The sequence below is a fragment of the Elaeis guineensis genome, chromosome 5, assembly GCF_000442705.2.
Source record: "Elaeis guineensis isolate ETL-2024a chromosome 5, EG11, whole genome shotgun sequence".
NCBI lineage: Eukaryota > Viridiplantae > Streptophyta > Magnoliopsida > Arecales > Arecaceae > Elaeis > Elaeis guineensis.
In genome coordinates, this window is record NC_025997.2 from 12,662,202 (window position 1) to 12,679,263 (window position 17,062).

Here is a 17,062-nt window from a genome sequence, read left to right on the forward strand (position 1 = left end):
GGCTTTTAATACCCATATGGCTTTATGAAAGAAAACTACTTTAAGCAGAAAGGTGCATTGCCCAGTAGCAGCTAGTTTTACTCATAGTTCAGAGTACTAAAAGTTTCTCTTACAGTCAGTTTTCGTAAATTCTGAGTTGCATGTTCTGTGGCAAAGAACCAAAACTTTATTTGAGAGATTGCAGATTTTACCTTTCTAGGACTTTATCTAATTACAGAATAGGCATGCGGATCTGTATATTTTCCATATATTGTAGCTTCTCTTTTCAGCCTTTCTCCTAAAAACCAGGAATATCCATGAGTCCATCCCTCTAATAGTCACCTGTGGACTCATCCAAACAGAGTATTTGACAACCCTGTTGCAGGAATGATATGTCTGCTAATGATTGCTCTTGATCCAGTCATATGCCAATTGCAGCCAAGATGTGCTGGGGTCGGCATTGGTCCCAGCCGCCATAGGAACCAGTTCTCAAGGAGTCATCATATTAAATATGTTTATTGCACTTCAAGATCAGCATTGCCTAAAGATAAATGATATCGGGCATTTGCAGTGTCAATAGCAACATGTTAAGAATTAGGATGACTTGGAAGTCAATAGACAGTACCCAATCTTTCAGATATCTTATATCCTTAACCATGGATCGGCACAGATCTTCAAAGAACCATCCAAAAAGTTGCATAAAAAAAACCTGTGCTTTGGAGAATATGCACAACTATCCGATGGTGTCTGATACACCTGTCTTAATTTTGATGTTTGTTTTTAAAAAGCAAGGCCTTAGAGTATTTAAATATAGCCACAATGAGGTGAAATAACAGAGACACAACTAAACTGTAGAGATTAGTAGTTGAAGTGGCAACATAATGCTTACCATTGGAGCTAGAGTATATTTATTTCAAATTCTAGATGTTGCACTGCATTGGGATGACAATTTAGATGTCCTACGATGACAAAAATCATGATGTCGGTCATACATCTCCCGCTTGTGGCTTTGAACCTGTTACATAATCAGAATATATGGGTACATGATTTTTTTTTTTTTGGTTTAATTTGTCTCCAGTGTGATATTAGGACTTGGTCTAAAGCTAGAACAACCTATATTTCAAATGTTCCCATAATGAAATGAATGTACATATCAAGATGTTTATTGACCATGGCTGCAAATGCATATACAAGTACAATGAAATATGCATCCTTGTATCCATATATTGCAAATCTTTCATGTTCGCTACATGCATTTGAATCAATTCTCGAGGCAATGTCAATCATCTAACACTAAACAACAAAAACATCTCCGACATCTAGTACTAGGTAACTACTTCAAGAAATCGTACTTAACAATGTGTTTCTTGCACACAGAGACATCCTGAGAAACTTCCCCCTAGTTATACTCCAAAATTCCTTCAAAAAGCAACACAGGTTCTTCTTTTCCTTATTTCAAAGCCTAATCTTGATAGTAAAGGTAAAACAACACAAATTTCAAATGTACCCATAATGAAATGCATCTACATCTCAAGATGCTTATCGACCATGGCTGCAAATGCGTATACAAGTACAATAAAATGTGTCTTTTGTATCCATATATTGCAAATCTTTCTTGCCAAGCACATGCATTTGCATCAATTCTCAAGGCCACGTCAATCATCTAACACCAAACAACACAAACATCCCCTACATCCAGTACTAGGTAACTAATTCAAGAATCATACTTAACAACACGTTGCTTGCACATAGATACATCTTGAGAAACTTCTTGGTACCCTCTAGTGATACTCCAAAATTCCTTCAATAAGCAACACAGGTTCTTCTCTTCGTTATGTCAAAGACTAATGTTCATAGCAAAGCTAAAACAACACAAATTTCAAATGTACCCATAACAAAATCCATGTACATATCAAGATGTTTAATGACCATGGCTGCAAATGCATATACAAGTACAATGAAATATTTGTCTTAGTATCCATACATTGCAAATCTTTCATGCCCAGTACATGCATTTGCATCACTTCTCAAGGCCATGTCAAGCATCTAACACCAAACAACACCAACATCTACTACATCCAGTACCAGGTCAACATGTTACTTGCATATAGAGACATCTTGAGCAACTTCTTGGTACTCACCATCTAGTTATACTCCAAAATTCCTTCAAAATGCAACACAGGTTCTTCTCTTCCTTATTTCAAAGCCTAATCTTCATAGTAAAGCTAAAACAACACAAATTTCAAATGTATCCATAACCAAATGCATGTACATATCAAGATGTTTATTAACCATGGCTACAAATGCATATACAAGTACAATGAAATATGTGTTCTTGTAACCATATATTGCAAATCTTTCACGCCCAGTACATGCATTTGCATCAGTTCTCAAGGCCATGTCAATCATCTTAACACTAAACAACGCAAACGTGTCCTACATCCAGTACCAGGTAACTAATTCAAGAATCGTACTTAACATGTTACATGCACATAGAGCCATCTTGAGAAACTTCTTGGTTATACTCCAAAATTCCTTCAAGAAGCAACACAGGTCCTTCTCTTCCTTATTTCAAAACCTAATCTTCCTACTAAACGAAATCAAGCTTCTACCGCTAATTCATTCCCTCAATCTCCGGTAAACTACTTCAGAAAATGAACGACAAAAGTTTCAGAGTTCATAACGAGAGCAAAACCATTCCAACAAAGTCAACAACACTCAAAACTCAAAAACAATAAACAATACAACAAAAGAAAGAAAAAGAAAAAGCAGCATTCCTTTTCCCCCTTTCTTGATTTACTAGGTCAAACAGAGTCAATTCTTGAAGAAAAACATCCCGCAACTCAAACAATAGAAAAGAAAAAAGAAAAAACGGTCGCATTTTTTCCGCAAACCAGCATACATCCAAGCTCAAATAGACCATTAAAGACAGAAATCCAACAAGACAGCAAGAACGAAAGAAAGAAACCCATACCATGGTAAGCGCCTGCAAACCTGGGCTCGAGCCGAGCTTTCTTGAGCAAACGATCTCTCTAGGGCACGCAAGAACAGCAGATCACGGCAACTTCAAGATCACTGACAACCTAGAAGCCACCGATTTCTCGCATCAATCGCCGACGGCGAGCAAGAACCGGGAGCTAGGAGACGAGAGTAAAGCAATGCCCTACCCCTCGAACTCTCCGGCTGGCCTCGGAGAGGAGCGCGGGGAAGAACGGGGGAAAGGATTTGGTACAGAGAGAAAGAGAGAGGGGGATGGCAGGTGGGATGTAGCTAGAAGCGAAAAGGAATGGGAGAAGGGAAAAGAAAAGGATTTATTAGTTTGGAAAAAGAGGAGGGGAGGGGGAAAAAAAATGTCTCTCTCTGCGAGGCTCTATTTCCGTCCTTTTTCCTTTTATCTATGTAGCTATTAAATGAAATATAATCTCTTGCAAGAAAAAGAAAAGAAAAATGATCTAATAATGGCTACAAGTAGCTGTACAGTGAGGAGCGCTATAATTTATAGATTTATTTATACTTGTAAGCAAAGGAAGGGCATGGCTTTGCCTTTGCTTTTGCTTTTGCCCCCCACACCCCAGCTCTGCTGTTAATCCCTTCAAACCCCAGCAAAACCCCCCGTTCTCTCCCTGTGCCTCGGCTGAGTTGGTGACAGGGAGAGTGGGGCCCACCGTCATGTGAGAGCTCTTTCGTCCGCTTCTGTTTGTCCTTTAAACTGACGGCCATTATAACGTTTTGGCTGCCGTTGTTTACCGTTGCCGTTCCCCAAAAGCAATGTTATTAGTGTTAGTTGTAGGCTACGGGGCCCAGCCAAAGTACCAAACACTTCCATCCGGACACGAGAGGATCGGTATAGGTTGGTTCCATCCTATGTGGCGTTCGAGAATTGGTATAAATTTGGGGGAAGGACGAGTGACAGGTTGGGGTGGAGTTTTACTTTGGGTATCAGGCTTGGGTCCTAAAGTTTTTATCTTGATGTTATTATGCCCGTATACAATGATTGATGGGTGGTAAGATAATGACCTTTATTCTGCGATAATGGGTTACATTACTATACAAAAGCTAGCGACTGTTTGATGCTTTTATATTGCATATCAACATCAAGCGTTTGGGGTTTTGATCTCATAATGACGGTTTTGCAAACGACTTTTTAACAAAATTGACGCCGTCAATTTCGTTATAACGGTGTGACTAGCGGCGACCTATGGGTGTTTCACCTTGGTCTGGAGCAAGTCAAGCCGGTTCGGCAATTGACCCCAACGAGAACGGGGAGCGACTTTGAAGAAAGGTGAACACGGAGCTCCGGTTCGGGCAATGAGTCGTCGGCGGTTCAGACCGGGGGCGGGTCTCCCGGAGATTCTTTTATGGAGACATATGTGTGTCAGTTCTGAAGACAGCGTCAGTTTTCAAAAGAAAAGTTTGCGAAAACTCGTACGGCGGCAATACACGAAAAGCAAGGAGTTTTCAAAATTAAGTAAATTAATATCAAATATTAGAATGATAATGAATAGTTGATTCTGTGTCTCCGCGCTTGCATTTTTTTTTTCTTTTCTTTTCTTTTTTTGGCCTTTTTAACAAACCCGTGAGCCATACACGTGACTCGGGCTGGGTTTCCCAGTTCCTCTTGGCCGGTATGTAAACTTTTTTATTTTTTTGGGTAAATAGTATTTAACTTTGTGGAGGAGAAAGGCTGGTGGCAAATGGCAATCATGCTTTTGGTTACGCCGTTATGGTCACACTAACAACCCTGGTTGAAATCATTGTAGACAGTTGGAATACTATGATGTAGATGATGGGTGCAAAGTTGTTTTATAGTGGATTGAGCTCAGATGGTTTCTACTGGAATCCATCTTTTTGCATGATCAGAGCTGTGTATGCATAGATTATATTCACACTTTGATTGGAAGTTTGAGGAAAAAAAATATATATATATATAATGAAGAAAAAAAATATATTTTTTTAAAATTTTTTTAATTAAGAATTTAAAAAATATATTTTTTTCTTCTTTATTGAAAAAAAAAGAAAAAAATATTATAATATTATTTTAATATTATATTCTTAAAAAAATTTAATAAATTTAAAAAAAATTAAAAAATTTACTTTTTTATTTTTATTAATTTTTTCCATCCATGAAAATCTTAATAAGATGGGAGATTTAAATGAGATATTTGAAATAAGCTTTAGAATTGAAATATAATATTAATATTATTCTTTATGATTAAAGAGATAAAATGAAAATTATAAAAGATTCACTTACTTTCAATTTCTTTCTCTTCAATTCCACTCGATTTGAAGGAAAAAAAAATTATGAATTTGAGAGGATTTGTATTCCCTCCGTTTCTCTCTTTTTTTTCTATTTATTTTATATAAAAATTTTCGATCAAAAGAAAGTAATAATTTTCTCTCCTATTCTTTTCTTTTCTCTCGTATCCTTCTCTCCCAACCAAAAGGTAACAGAATTTCACTCAATTAAAAATTTGAGATCATTATGTTACGATACCAAACAAATAGGTAGTTATCAAATATTTCCAATAAAAAAATATATGAACAATGGGTGGAATGGAGATAATGTACATATGCACGAGTTTTTGCGTTGCAAAAGATGCATCATAGAAGATCTCATTTCTATGATATCTAGCAAGATCCAAAGCTAACTAAAGTTTTCTAAATTTTAATTAAGTATTTCAAATTTGCCTTAAAATTACAACATAAGATGTAACCTCCAAAGACGTCAGATGTTCAGATTTAGCATCATTTCAACAAACAAGCTTGAAAGGTGTAACATGGGAATAAACAAATTATGCCGGCATGATATTTTCTCCTCTTTTCTGCTTTTTATGATCACATAATCTCTCTCTATATTTTGTGGCAATATCTATCCTTTGCGTAGCAAGTTATTAGGTTATAATTATCATAAAAAAATATTTTCTACGTAAATCAAAAGGCAGCGGGTGATATGTCATCATTATATTAAATCAAATATGTTTTTCCCAAAAAAACATATATATTTTTATTGTAAAGCGAGAGACCTGGAACCTTTTCTTCAACAAGAGTCATCACCATGTGATTAAGATTCCCTTTTTAAAGACACGGTCTTTCAAGCATCTCAATAGTGTCCTAGGGACCTAGGACATGTTTGCCTGCCACGACTAGCGAAAAGTGAAAGAAGTCAGCTCAGCAAGATTAACTTCTGCATGTCTTGTTCTGGGGAAAGTGGCGATCTAATCTATACTTTGATTGTTCAGGAAAAAAAAAAAAAAAAAAAAAAAAAAAAAAAAAAAAGCCTAAGTGAGTTTGGCTAGAAGTATTCCGGGATCACAACAACTCAGTGCCTGCATTTTAAGTTTTAACCACCTACTTAGACAATTTAGCACGGGCTTTGATTGCTGAAAAGTCCAAAAAAGGGGAATAAAATCTAATTGTTTCTCTCGTTCCCTTGCGCCGCAGATCCTCTTTGTTAGAGTTGAATTGGAGAAGCTATCCATGCATTGTGGGGTGGCTATGAGCTGGTGATTTTTTTTTTTTTTTCTGGTGGGGGGGACAAAAGGGAGGAAGAAGAGGCCCACCCAAATAACGTCGGGAAGAAGCAAATGGAATCAGTACACAATGGTGATCTACAGAACATCGACTTATTCAGACCAGACTGAGCTAGCTTAATAAATGCATTTTTGGGGTCCGAACCCAATCATAGCACTTATAACACATGCAATGGCTATCAGTTCCCAGCTGTTTCCATGTTTATAACCAAACAATGGGATAATTGTTTTGACAGTCATCATGACACTATAATGGTTTATATTTCAAAAAAAAAAAGATGTACAGTGTATTCAAGGACCATCATCCTTGGTTTAAAATGATGACCACCATTAAGGCTTTGCTGGAACTTCTTTAACCATAAACACATTTAAGAGCCAATGATTAGTGAATTTTATAAAAGAACTGTGACCATTGTGATAGCATAAAGAAATAAATCATGATCAAAGTGTCAAGGTGCTCCCTTTCTTAGAAAGGGAATTCCATTACTTACACATTCACCTCTTTCCTTGCAATGCAACTTGCCAGTCCAAGATACTGCATGCTTGCCTCGCAGACTTGCACAGGACAGCTACCCTTTTAAATCCCTGATCAAGCCCTAAGAGTTCATAGGGCTGACAAAATATATCCCTTGATCCTTTTGTCACTACAATTCTCTGTTCTTGGTTCCAGGAGTTCTGGCCAGCAAGGGAGCTTCCTCCCCCTCCTCGCCATCAACTTGCTGTCGACTGTTGCTTTCACTGAAACAGCATCCAAGATGTCAGAAGATATTGGGTTGGTGTTTGGAGCTCTTCTATCATCTGCAGTAGATGACTGGGTTCGGCTTCAAAGCTTCTGCTTAATTGAATCAAAGGATCAACTACATTAACCTTCAAAAAACCAAAAAAAGGGTGAAAAAAAATCAACACCACTAATAATAAGCAAGCAAAAGTGGCTTTAGAAAGTGAATTGAATAGGGATAACAACAGATTCAACTTTACAACTAATTGTTATATGCTGCCCTACCAGTTCTATCTCTTCCTAATAAAATCTGCTCATGTTCCTGGCTTTTCCTCTCCATTTCAATCTCACTGGACTGGTCGGTTGGCCTTTGTTCACCATTTTTTCCACCTCCAATGTTTCAGCTGAAAAAGTTTGCATTTGTTTTGACTCTCCTATTTATATCCATCTCATCATTTGATTGTTGAATTCTTTGTTAAACAGCAAAAGAATAGCCTTGTGATCTGAGCTCTTTGATCTTCCATTTTGAATTGGTCTCTGACCTTGCTTGTACTTCGCTCGCAGAAAATACAAACAGGAAAATTTGATCAGGATCAATATAACATGGATAAAAAGCAACATCTATAAGAATAAGAACGTGAAATAAATGCATCTGGCTTAAGATGAGCAAAAAAATATGATGTTAAAATTTTCAAACAGTTGAAAAACAATGAACAAATTTCACAGTGCTAGCTTTATCATTCTATTTGGTGATATCTAACCATAATATATAATATAACTCAAAACCAAAACAAATGAAGTATCCGATCTTCCAGAAAGGGAGAAGAGCAAATATATTATCCCAAGACTGCATGTACATCGTGATTTTTCTCCTCCATTCCATCGCTTTTCCTCAGGTGGTGGGCCTTCTTTACAAGACAGAAATAAAAAGATACTAATAGGGGGATTCTTGCTACTTCATGCAATACAGGCAAAACTTCCATTATCTTATTCCCTATCTTAATTCTTGTGATGTATGATAAATTGATCCAAAACTGAACATATTTTACTGTCAACATGAGCATTTGAGTGCTCATACTTTTGCTGGAGCAGCCTATAACCGTGGCATGATCATCCTACGGCACACTGAAGCTTATGAACAAAAGAATCAGGATTGAATATATCAATTGAATGCAAGATTGTAATGGGAAGAATAGCTGGATACATCTCCGTATGTCTGAAGGATCTCTCCCATGCATTTTTTATCAAAGGATCATGATCACAGGTTATCTGCAAAAAGGTCAGCTTGCAGTTGTGCAGCATTTGTTGAGGTTAGGAGCACATCAGACTCAATCAGCAAAAGCCTCATCATCTTTTCATTCAATGCTGATGTGCACACTAGACTTGGAAATGAAGGGTGTCGGATTCAGCTACCAGCAGACAAAACACTGATTTGTTTCCTCCTTTCCTCTTTGCTAGGAAGTTTCACCTAAAACAATTATAGCTTTGCTATGCTAAGGATGATATTTCTGAGCATCTTAACAAATACGAATTCTTGTTTGATTACATACTATAATAAATTCATTTGAGGACAAATTTCCTACATTTCTTCCCTTTTATTTGGAGGAGAAACAAATGACTAGCAGGGCCTGCACGCCACACACAAAACATCTGTCAGTCTGATAGTAGACAACATATCCAGTGTCACTAATGTCGTGATCCTGCCTCAAACTATCTGTTAGGATGTCAAATAGGTGAAATGACATAGGAACAGATTTCTCAGATCCCCCATGGTACTTTCCGAGCACCGGATTTGCTGCCTCAGTCCGATACATCAATACAAGGTTTATGAGTAATTACAAGTAGCATTTTGCTCATTCATCTTTCTGCAGAATGTTGAAGAAAAGGTAACAAGTCGGTGCTACCCACAGCTTCCACTAGATGGCAATTTGGTATCTGCAGGAACAGGTGATGTATCACGAGTCCCATATCATGGTGGATGTTGTGGATCCATCCATAATCCTGTTCTAGTGCTGTCAGTCCTCCACTGAGATAACTCCATTCCTAGAGCAAAAGAAAAGCAAAGAAGCCCAGCACAAATATCCACCCACGTCTTCCAGATATATGAGTATTTGAGACTACTTTATTTTCTGTAACTCAACAGAGGAAAAGGAACATATGTATGAAGTGATTTTACATGTGTTTCTTGCATTAGTTTGTCTGGAACAAATTGACAGAAATAATTAATGAAGAAGCCCCCAAAAAACATTTAGAAAAAAAACATGCATTTTCCATATAAAAAGTGCAGAAACCAATTTCCCATACACAGCACGATGAATGCTCAACTTTAAGATGATTATAAATTAAGCTCCTCAATACGATAGTTGTTTTTCTTAATGGTTGGAGATTGACAGATGCACATCAGAGAGGAGGACATATATATGATTTTACACCTTTCCATAATACGAGGGAAGTTTCTCATCATGCCTGTGATGATGCAAGTATGTCATAAACTCCAACAACAAAATGAATATCTGCATTTGAAACCACAATTATTACAAAATTCACAATCAAAAACGCATGAATGCTTTCAGTAACAATAGACATAATCAAAAGAGCTAATAGACATACCAAATAGGGAATTCATACAGTTTAGTCATTGGGACAAGGTCAAATTTACATGTTAATCCTGCATGCACCACCACCATACCTGACCAGCAAACTGTTGATGTTATCACATCCTTTTATTTGGAACAAATAGATCACTATCTGGATGGAAGTGTGAACCTCTCTTCCCTGGACTCCACTGTAAATCAACATATAGATTAAGAATTTAGCCAAGGGTGCGTTTGGTTAGCCATTAAAAAAGTACTGTTTTTGCTTTTTGATTTTTAAAAAGCAAAAATAAAAAAGCAATGTTTGGTAACACCATGAAAAGCAAAAAGCAAAAATCAAAAAAAAAAAAAAATCATTGCTTTATATGCAAAGCAAAAATTTTTTGCTTTCCAAAACTTGCTTTTCTACTTTTTTTGCTTCCGCACATCTAAAACGCCAAACCAAAAAGTAAAAAGCCCGAATCCTTCTTCCTCGTCGAGTTCTTCACCTCCCTATCTTCTTCTCCCTCCCTTCCTGAATCCTTCTCCCTCGTCGAGCTCTTCATCTGCCATCCCCAAACATTGCTTTTTGCTTTATAGCAACGTAGTTACCAAACATACTTTTTATTTTTTTGCTTTTATTCAATAGAAAAAATCAAAAAAAATAAAAAGTATTTTTTAAAAATCAAAAATCAAAAAGTGTAACCAAACGCACCCTAAATTGAAATCCTCAGGGTCCATAGTTGATCCCATTGAAGCGTGGCTGTGTGGGTGCTCACCAGGTAAAAGGGGTATTCAAGCATGGGGAAAGGCAAGGTGAAACGAAGAATCCGAGTTACGGAATCCAAACTCCTATATAACTTCTCAGATAACTACAAGTGATCCAAAATGATAAAAACACATCATCTTCAAAATGCTTGAGAAAAATAACAATCAATCCATAGGTCAAGCAGGTGCAAGCGATTAACAGGGTGCCATAACTCAGCATTCTCAACATGCCCATGGTTCTGGTGATGAGTCCTGCGACTAATCCTCCTGCAGAGATTAGCAGTATTACCCCAATATTAATCAGACAGACAAAGAGACAATAAGCAATGTCTTCTACTTCACTGAAATTCAACTGCCCTCTATAGCTGAGATTGGGAACAGGGACATACCAGTGATGTTAAGGCAGAATGGAGAAATAGAAAATACCCAACCACACTGTTCGGCTTTGAATTGCTTGAAAAACTACCATGCCCACTGCTAAAGATTCAATTTTTATACAAAAACAAAGCAAATTTGGCTTCACCTCCTACAAAACCTGAAGGGTTTCACCACCATGAACCATGAGATATAGAAGAAAATTAAGGATTGATTGGACAAACTGGAAGAAAGCAGTTGATTCGGCATTCTTTGAGATGTTGATGGCCTGCATATGAAGTGTTCATCTTCAGTTATACAACAACATAATGAAATCACAATTTTTTAACTATATCAATTGCTCAGTTTCGGATTGAATGCAAAGATACGATTGGCAATGCACATATATTTGTTGTAATTTTTTGGATTGAAATTTGTATTCAGAAGGAGAATTAACAGCAGTCTCACAGATAAATATGTTACTAAATTTGTAACCATAAATCATATACCCAATGATTAGGATTTGATTATTAATTTCTTGAACAATTATTCATGATAAAGGTCACATCCGGTGTCCAGCTCATAATGTTAAACACTTCTTAGTGTTTAAAATTTGGAAGCTTATGGCAAAGTTAAACTAAAGTTTGTCAAATGCATTTTTATCATATTCCAATCCAAGAACAGCTTTTGTCACCTTCCTAGCCATTACCACTTTTCCATTTTGAAACAACTTTTCTATTTCATTTTACTTTTAAGAAAATTATTATATCACCAACTACAAGAATGATATTAAGAACTGCATCGTAAAAAGAGATCCATTCCTTGCTGAAAATGAACGTGGAACGATGCAATAATGCAAGTGCCTTGCACAAACATTCAAACAAGATATGCAGATGTCAGATTTTAAGAACTTATAAGAATGAAAAACCAACATTTTCTTAATTTCATAGTATACTACGGATCAAGAGCTAGTCCAAATGCCCAATCCTCAGCTATTTATGCATGCATTCTAACTATTCAGATCAACAGACCTCAAAAGAAAATCTTGTTTGATGATTGACATTTTGCTTGGAAGGCACAACTCCATGAGAGAATGAATAGAGTTAAATTCTCAGCAATTGGTGGAATAGCACAAGCTCAACCATATGATTTGGAAGAAGAAGAAAAAACTGTCAACAAATCTATTCTTTACTTCCAATGAGTTATGATGCAAGATTAATGGCAGAAATCAGATTATCACAATTTATTGTTCTCTTGAAGATACAACAAAATTTCAGCTCCCCACCCGTGCAACCTCCCCCCCCAACCACCCCCCCCCCCCCCTCCTCCCCCTTCTCCTCCTCCTCTTCCTGCTTTGTTAACATATGTACAGCAGCAATTAGACAAATAGGAACCATGCCAAAAGACATTTCCATACATGTACTGGTATTTGTATTAATCTATGCATCACATTAACAAAGTCGAAATAGTTCAGCAATTGCTCGAAGTATAAAATTATTCAGATCACATGAATTAGTTCACTTTTTTTTAAAGAAAAAAAGTAATATAATAATTGCTACAAGTTTATAATAGGAAAGAACTCATTATTCAAACATATAACAAAGCATATTAGCATATAGAAGACAAAGCACATGAAAATATTAAATATGTCATGAAATTCTGGTTCTTTCGTGAAGAAAGGAAACAAGTTATGTGTCAGGAGGTCATTGCTGTTATCAAGGTTTTGCAGAAGAGAAATTTGATGGCTGATAGAGAACAAAATTAACAAGTAAAAAGAACACCAATTAGGATATACGAAAAAAAAAGTTAGGAGACTTTCTTTTTTTTTTTGAGAGAGAGAGAGAGAGAGAGAGGAAAAACAGATATACCTGAGATTTATTTTAGCATGATTGCCAATATAGAAAGGTAAAAAGCCCATCTTCCCTTGGCAATGTCCATAAATTCGCAAAGAGTTGCAAAGGGCTAAATCAACAACATTCTCCAGAACTCAGAAGCATTGCTTTGACTACACTATTAGCCTTATGCAGTTCCCCTTTGGAACAAAGCGAAGCAATGATGGAGTAATAAGCATCAAAATCATAGCATAGTGAGTTTGCTATTAAATGTTCATAATCTTCTAGCTCATGATCCTTGTCCACCTCCTTGGATGATTTGCGACTCATATCAACCATACCTCCAATCATATATTTTGGTTTTGATTTCACATACAAGTTTCCAGGAACTTTAATCACTACTGGATAAATACCTCCTCTTGCAGAATCTATCATTTCAGCATCAGTATCCACATATCCCGATTCATGCAGCTTCTTAAGCTGTCTGTTTTCACTGTCTGATCTCCACGAGGGGAAAAACATAGATCCAACTTCGCTTAGGACAGCAATGACTTCTTGAATTCTCCCTTGGTCACATGCAAGAAACAGAAGACTTACTAATGATTCTACCTTAAGCTCATCTCCAGCTCTGTTAATTAAATTCGTGACATCTGCACACTGAAGCATGTTCCTCAATATGCTCCTTGCTTCTTCCATCCTTCCCTTAGCAAAGAGTCCTCTTATCAAGTTCAAGAAACCCAGAAAATCTGGAGAAAACCCTCTTTTTCTGTATTCACTGAAAAAACCTAGGGCGCCTTCAACGTCACCTCTTAGACAGCAGCCACTGATCACAGCACTGATTGTATAAGCATCTGGTTGCAGACAACTTCCCTCCAAATCTGAAAGAACCTTGAGTGCTTCTTCTATTAATCCAAAGCTGCAATATCCGCTTATCAATAAGTTGTAAATGCGAATATTCGGGGTGATGCCCTGATGAACCATCTTATCAAACAACTGATTTGCATCTTGCAGGAAACCTTCTTTAGATAAAGTGGCTATAAGCGTAGCATATGTAATAATTGTAGGAAGCAGACTGTTATGTTCCAAAGAGTCAAATAACCTAAATGCTTCAACTAGACATCCCTGCTGGCACAAACCATTAATCACTGAATTGTAGATAACAATGTTTGGATTCATCCCCTTCTTTCTCATTCTCGCACAAAGATCTAATGCTTTTTTGAGGTACCCTGCCTTGCAAAGTCCATCCACCACAATGGAGTAAACTACTACATCCAGAGATGCTCCATTTTCCTCAGCTTCCATCAGAAAGTTATGTGCATCCTGAATTCTACCTTCCTTCTTAAGTGCATCAACAACTGCTGTGACAACACTGACAGAAATATTCTTATTGCTTGTATAATTCAAAAACTGAATACTTTCTCGTACATTCCTCTTACAAAGGTAAAGAGACAATATATTAACTATTCTAGGTTCAAAAGTTCCATGATCTTTGATGCAATCATTCATTATCAGTTGAAAAATCTGTTTTTCTCCATCATGGAGGAGACCTTTAAGGAGTTTATAGTATGATTTGCTCATAATGACCAAACTTCTCCCTCTAGCTAACATGTATACATCCACAGCGGCTGCAAGAGAACCTTTTGAGCATAAGAAAGCAACACTATCATTGCATATGGAAGAGAGTAACTCAGGATCTAATATCTCAACCCCTTGAATAAACTTCAAGACTCCTTCTCCATTACCTTCTCTAAAGTGGGCTCTTATCAACATCCTGTAAGTAACAGAATCAGGACTTAGGTTTCTATCCGTGAGGTCCAGGAACACTTTGACAGCCATATCTAACATATGTTCCTTACAGAGTCCTTTAATAATACAATTATGACTGGCAGCACTAGCAAATGATGAAGTTCTCCTATACTCATCAAAGACCTCCAGTGCCTTGTCGATCATTCCTTGCTTACAATAACCATCAACCATCGTACAATATGTAACAGAGTTTGCAGCCAAGCCTATGTCAGGCATTTCTTCGAACAGCTCATAAGCATCCTTGACCATTCCTGCCATCAACAAAGCCTTGATAAGTATGTTACATGTGACAACATCCATACAAATGCCTGCTTCCTCCAATCTCTTCTTTATACCCATTATACCCGCTACATTCTTTTCCTTCACATATCCATGTAACAACGCACTATATGTGAAATTGTCACTCACAAAGCCCTTCGAAAGCTCATCTGCCTTACTTGTCTTGCCAGCCTTACACAAACTATTGATCACCGTGTTGTATGTGACACTTCCCACTTCAACTCCTTTCCTCTGCAGTTCCTCAAGCAAAGCAAAAACTCCATCCAAATCTCCCTTCTGACACAATCCATCAATCAAAACTGAATATACAAACTCATCCACTTCAATGCCCGATTCTTCCAAATTCGTAAGCATGCAAAATGCCTCCTGTAATTTGTTTCTCTTGCAGAAACCTTGAATAACCACGGTATAAGTAACCACGTTAGGTTCGTTGCCACTCTTTGCCATCTTATTTAGCAACCCAAATACTTTCTCTACATTCCCTTCCTCGCATAACCCATCAATGATGTTAGTATAGCTGACTACATCTGGCATTATCCCTTTCTCTAACATCAACCGGTGTTTCCGAAGCCCCTCCATCAGAAATCCCTTCCTTAAATACCCACATACCCAAGTGCTAAAAAGAACTGCATCCAAGATCACACCTTTCTGCTCCATCTCCCTAATTAAATCGCTTGCCTCATCAGTTTTGCCCTCCCTACACAATGCATCAACCACAGCTGTATAAGTTATCAAATTCGGCTGAAAGCCATCAACTTTCTCTACTCTCTGATAGAATCGCAAACCAAGTTCCGGCTCTCCGATCTTAGAAAACCCGGAGATTATCGAACTGCAAACAAAATTATCTAATTGGCATCCATTCTTCTCATCCGTCATAACATCCAACACCTCAAAGGCCCTCTCCATCATACCCCGCGAGCTAAATGATGCAACTAATGCTCGAAAAGTATTGGAAGAGGGACCACCATTTCTCACACACTCTTGCAGTAGTGAGAGCGCTCGATCTGGATCTTCTTCCTCGACGCAAACTCCCTGGATTAGAGAGCTCCAGAGGCGCTTACGGGGGAGAAAGGCGATATTTTGCGCGTAAGAGAGGAACTGCTCCGCTTCCTTGAAGCGATGGGATTTGAGGAGGGCTTGGGCGATTAAGGAATGGATCTGCGGGTCGATGGAAACGGAGTTGGAAGAGATTTGGGAGAAGAGTGGGCGAAGGAGACGAAGGTTTCGGGTTTTTAGGAGGAACGAGAGGAAGGGGTTTAGGGTTTGGATTGAAGCGGCGAGACCACTCTTCATCGGAAGAGAGAGCGGCGAGAGGAGGAGAGTTCAGTAGTTCGCGGTGGCGGAGGAGGGTCGACGGCCGCAAACGCCGATCTATTCATTGCCCGAGGGGGAAGGGGTGGGTTCATTGGGCGATGTAATAATCACCGTTGCCCATAATCCGCGTAACATCCATCGTGGAGCGCCGTCTGCAGGGCGTTGCCGGATATTTTGTGTGATTACTCACGTGTCAAACGTATCCAGGAGGCTTTAGAAGAAAATCCCAGCCATTAGTTACATATGCGTCATCAATATATGGTAAACTAACATATAAATATATAATTTTTAAAATTATTTTTAAATATAATAAAAAACTAAAATAAATTATAACAAATATAAAATTTTCGTAACCAAATTTCTATTGCAAATTAGATAATTGACTTTAATTATAATCGAAAAGAAATTTCTATAATTAATATTGACATTATTACTTGCGATATTCACATAATAAGATATACTTTTTTTTTAATTATTTTAAAATTTAATATAATAATATAATAAATTATAAAAATGAAAATCTTCTGTAACCTGCATATTAAGCAATAAATTTTAATGACAGCTAAATTTATTAACACCGATGCCGTTAATATATATCAACATCATTAATGGAGGTATCCATATAGCAAATAGAAGACTACATATAGGTTGAACTTTTATTTTAAATATCTATAATATATTTAAAAAAATAAATCCACACAATCTAATAAAAATTAATTGACTTACTAAATTTATTTTTTTTATTTTTTTATTTTTTTAAAAAATATTCGTGGCTTTTAATTTATGAAAACCAGAAAAACTTGATAGAAGAGTGGTGCTGTATTTTTAGTTGATCCAGATTATTGTTGGATAGCCTTGCAATCTACGATAGATCATGGGTTTCATTAAAATATAATTTTGTGAATATAT

General features: G+C 37.1%; 2 protein-coding genes across 3 annotated transcripts in view; both read right to left on the reverse strand.

Annotated features, from left to right (window-relative positions):
- Nucleotides 1-3,236, reverse strand: part of LOC105044902 (guanine nucleotide exchange factor SPIKE 1) — a 30,980-nt gene extending 27,744 nt beyond the window's left edge. Inside the window, exon 1 of one of the 2 annotated variants that reach the window (XM_010922985.4) lies at nucleotides 2,954-3,236. In XM_010922985.4, the coding sequence (XP_010921287.2) occupies nucleotides 2,954-2,956 (3 nt within the window). In that variant the 5' untranslated portion in view covers nucleotides 2,957-3,236. The remainder of the gene's footprint in view (nucleotides 1-2,953) is intronic. The other variant, XM_073257554.1, reaches the window with a different exon arrangement.
- Nucleotides 3,237-6,730: 3,494 nt separating this feature from the next.
- On the reverse strand, nucleotides 6,731-16,316 carry LOC114914191 (pentatricopeptide repeat-containing protein At5g57250, mitochondrial). The gene is given in 5 exon segments (XM_073257555.1): nucleotides 6,731-7,376; nucleotides 7,513-10,835; nucleotides 10,958-11,211; nucleotides 12,791-16,149; nucleotides 16,152-16,316. Coding segments are annotated over 2 exon segments (3,354 nt in total). The 5' UTR covers nucleotides 16,246-16,316; the 3' UTR covers nucleotides 6,731-7,376; nucleotides 7,513-10,835; nucleotides 10,958-11,211; nucleotides 12,791-12,889.
- Between the last annotated feature and the right edge of the window lie 746 nt (nucleotides 16,317-17,062).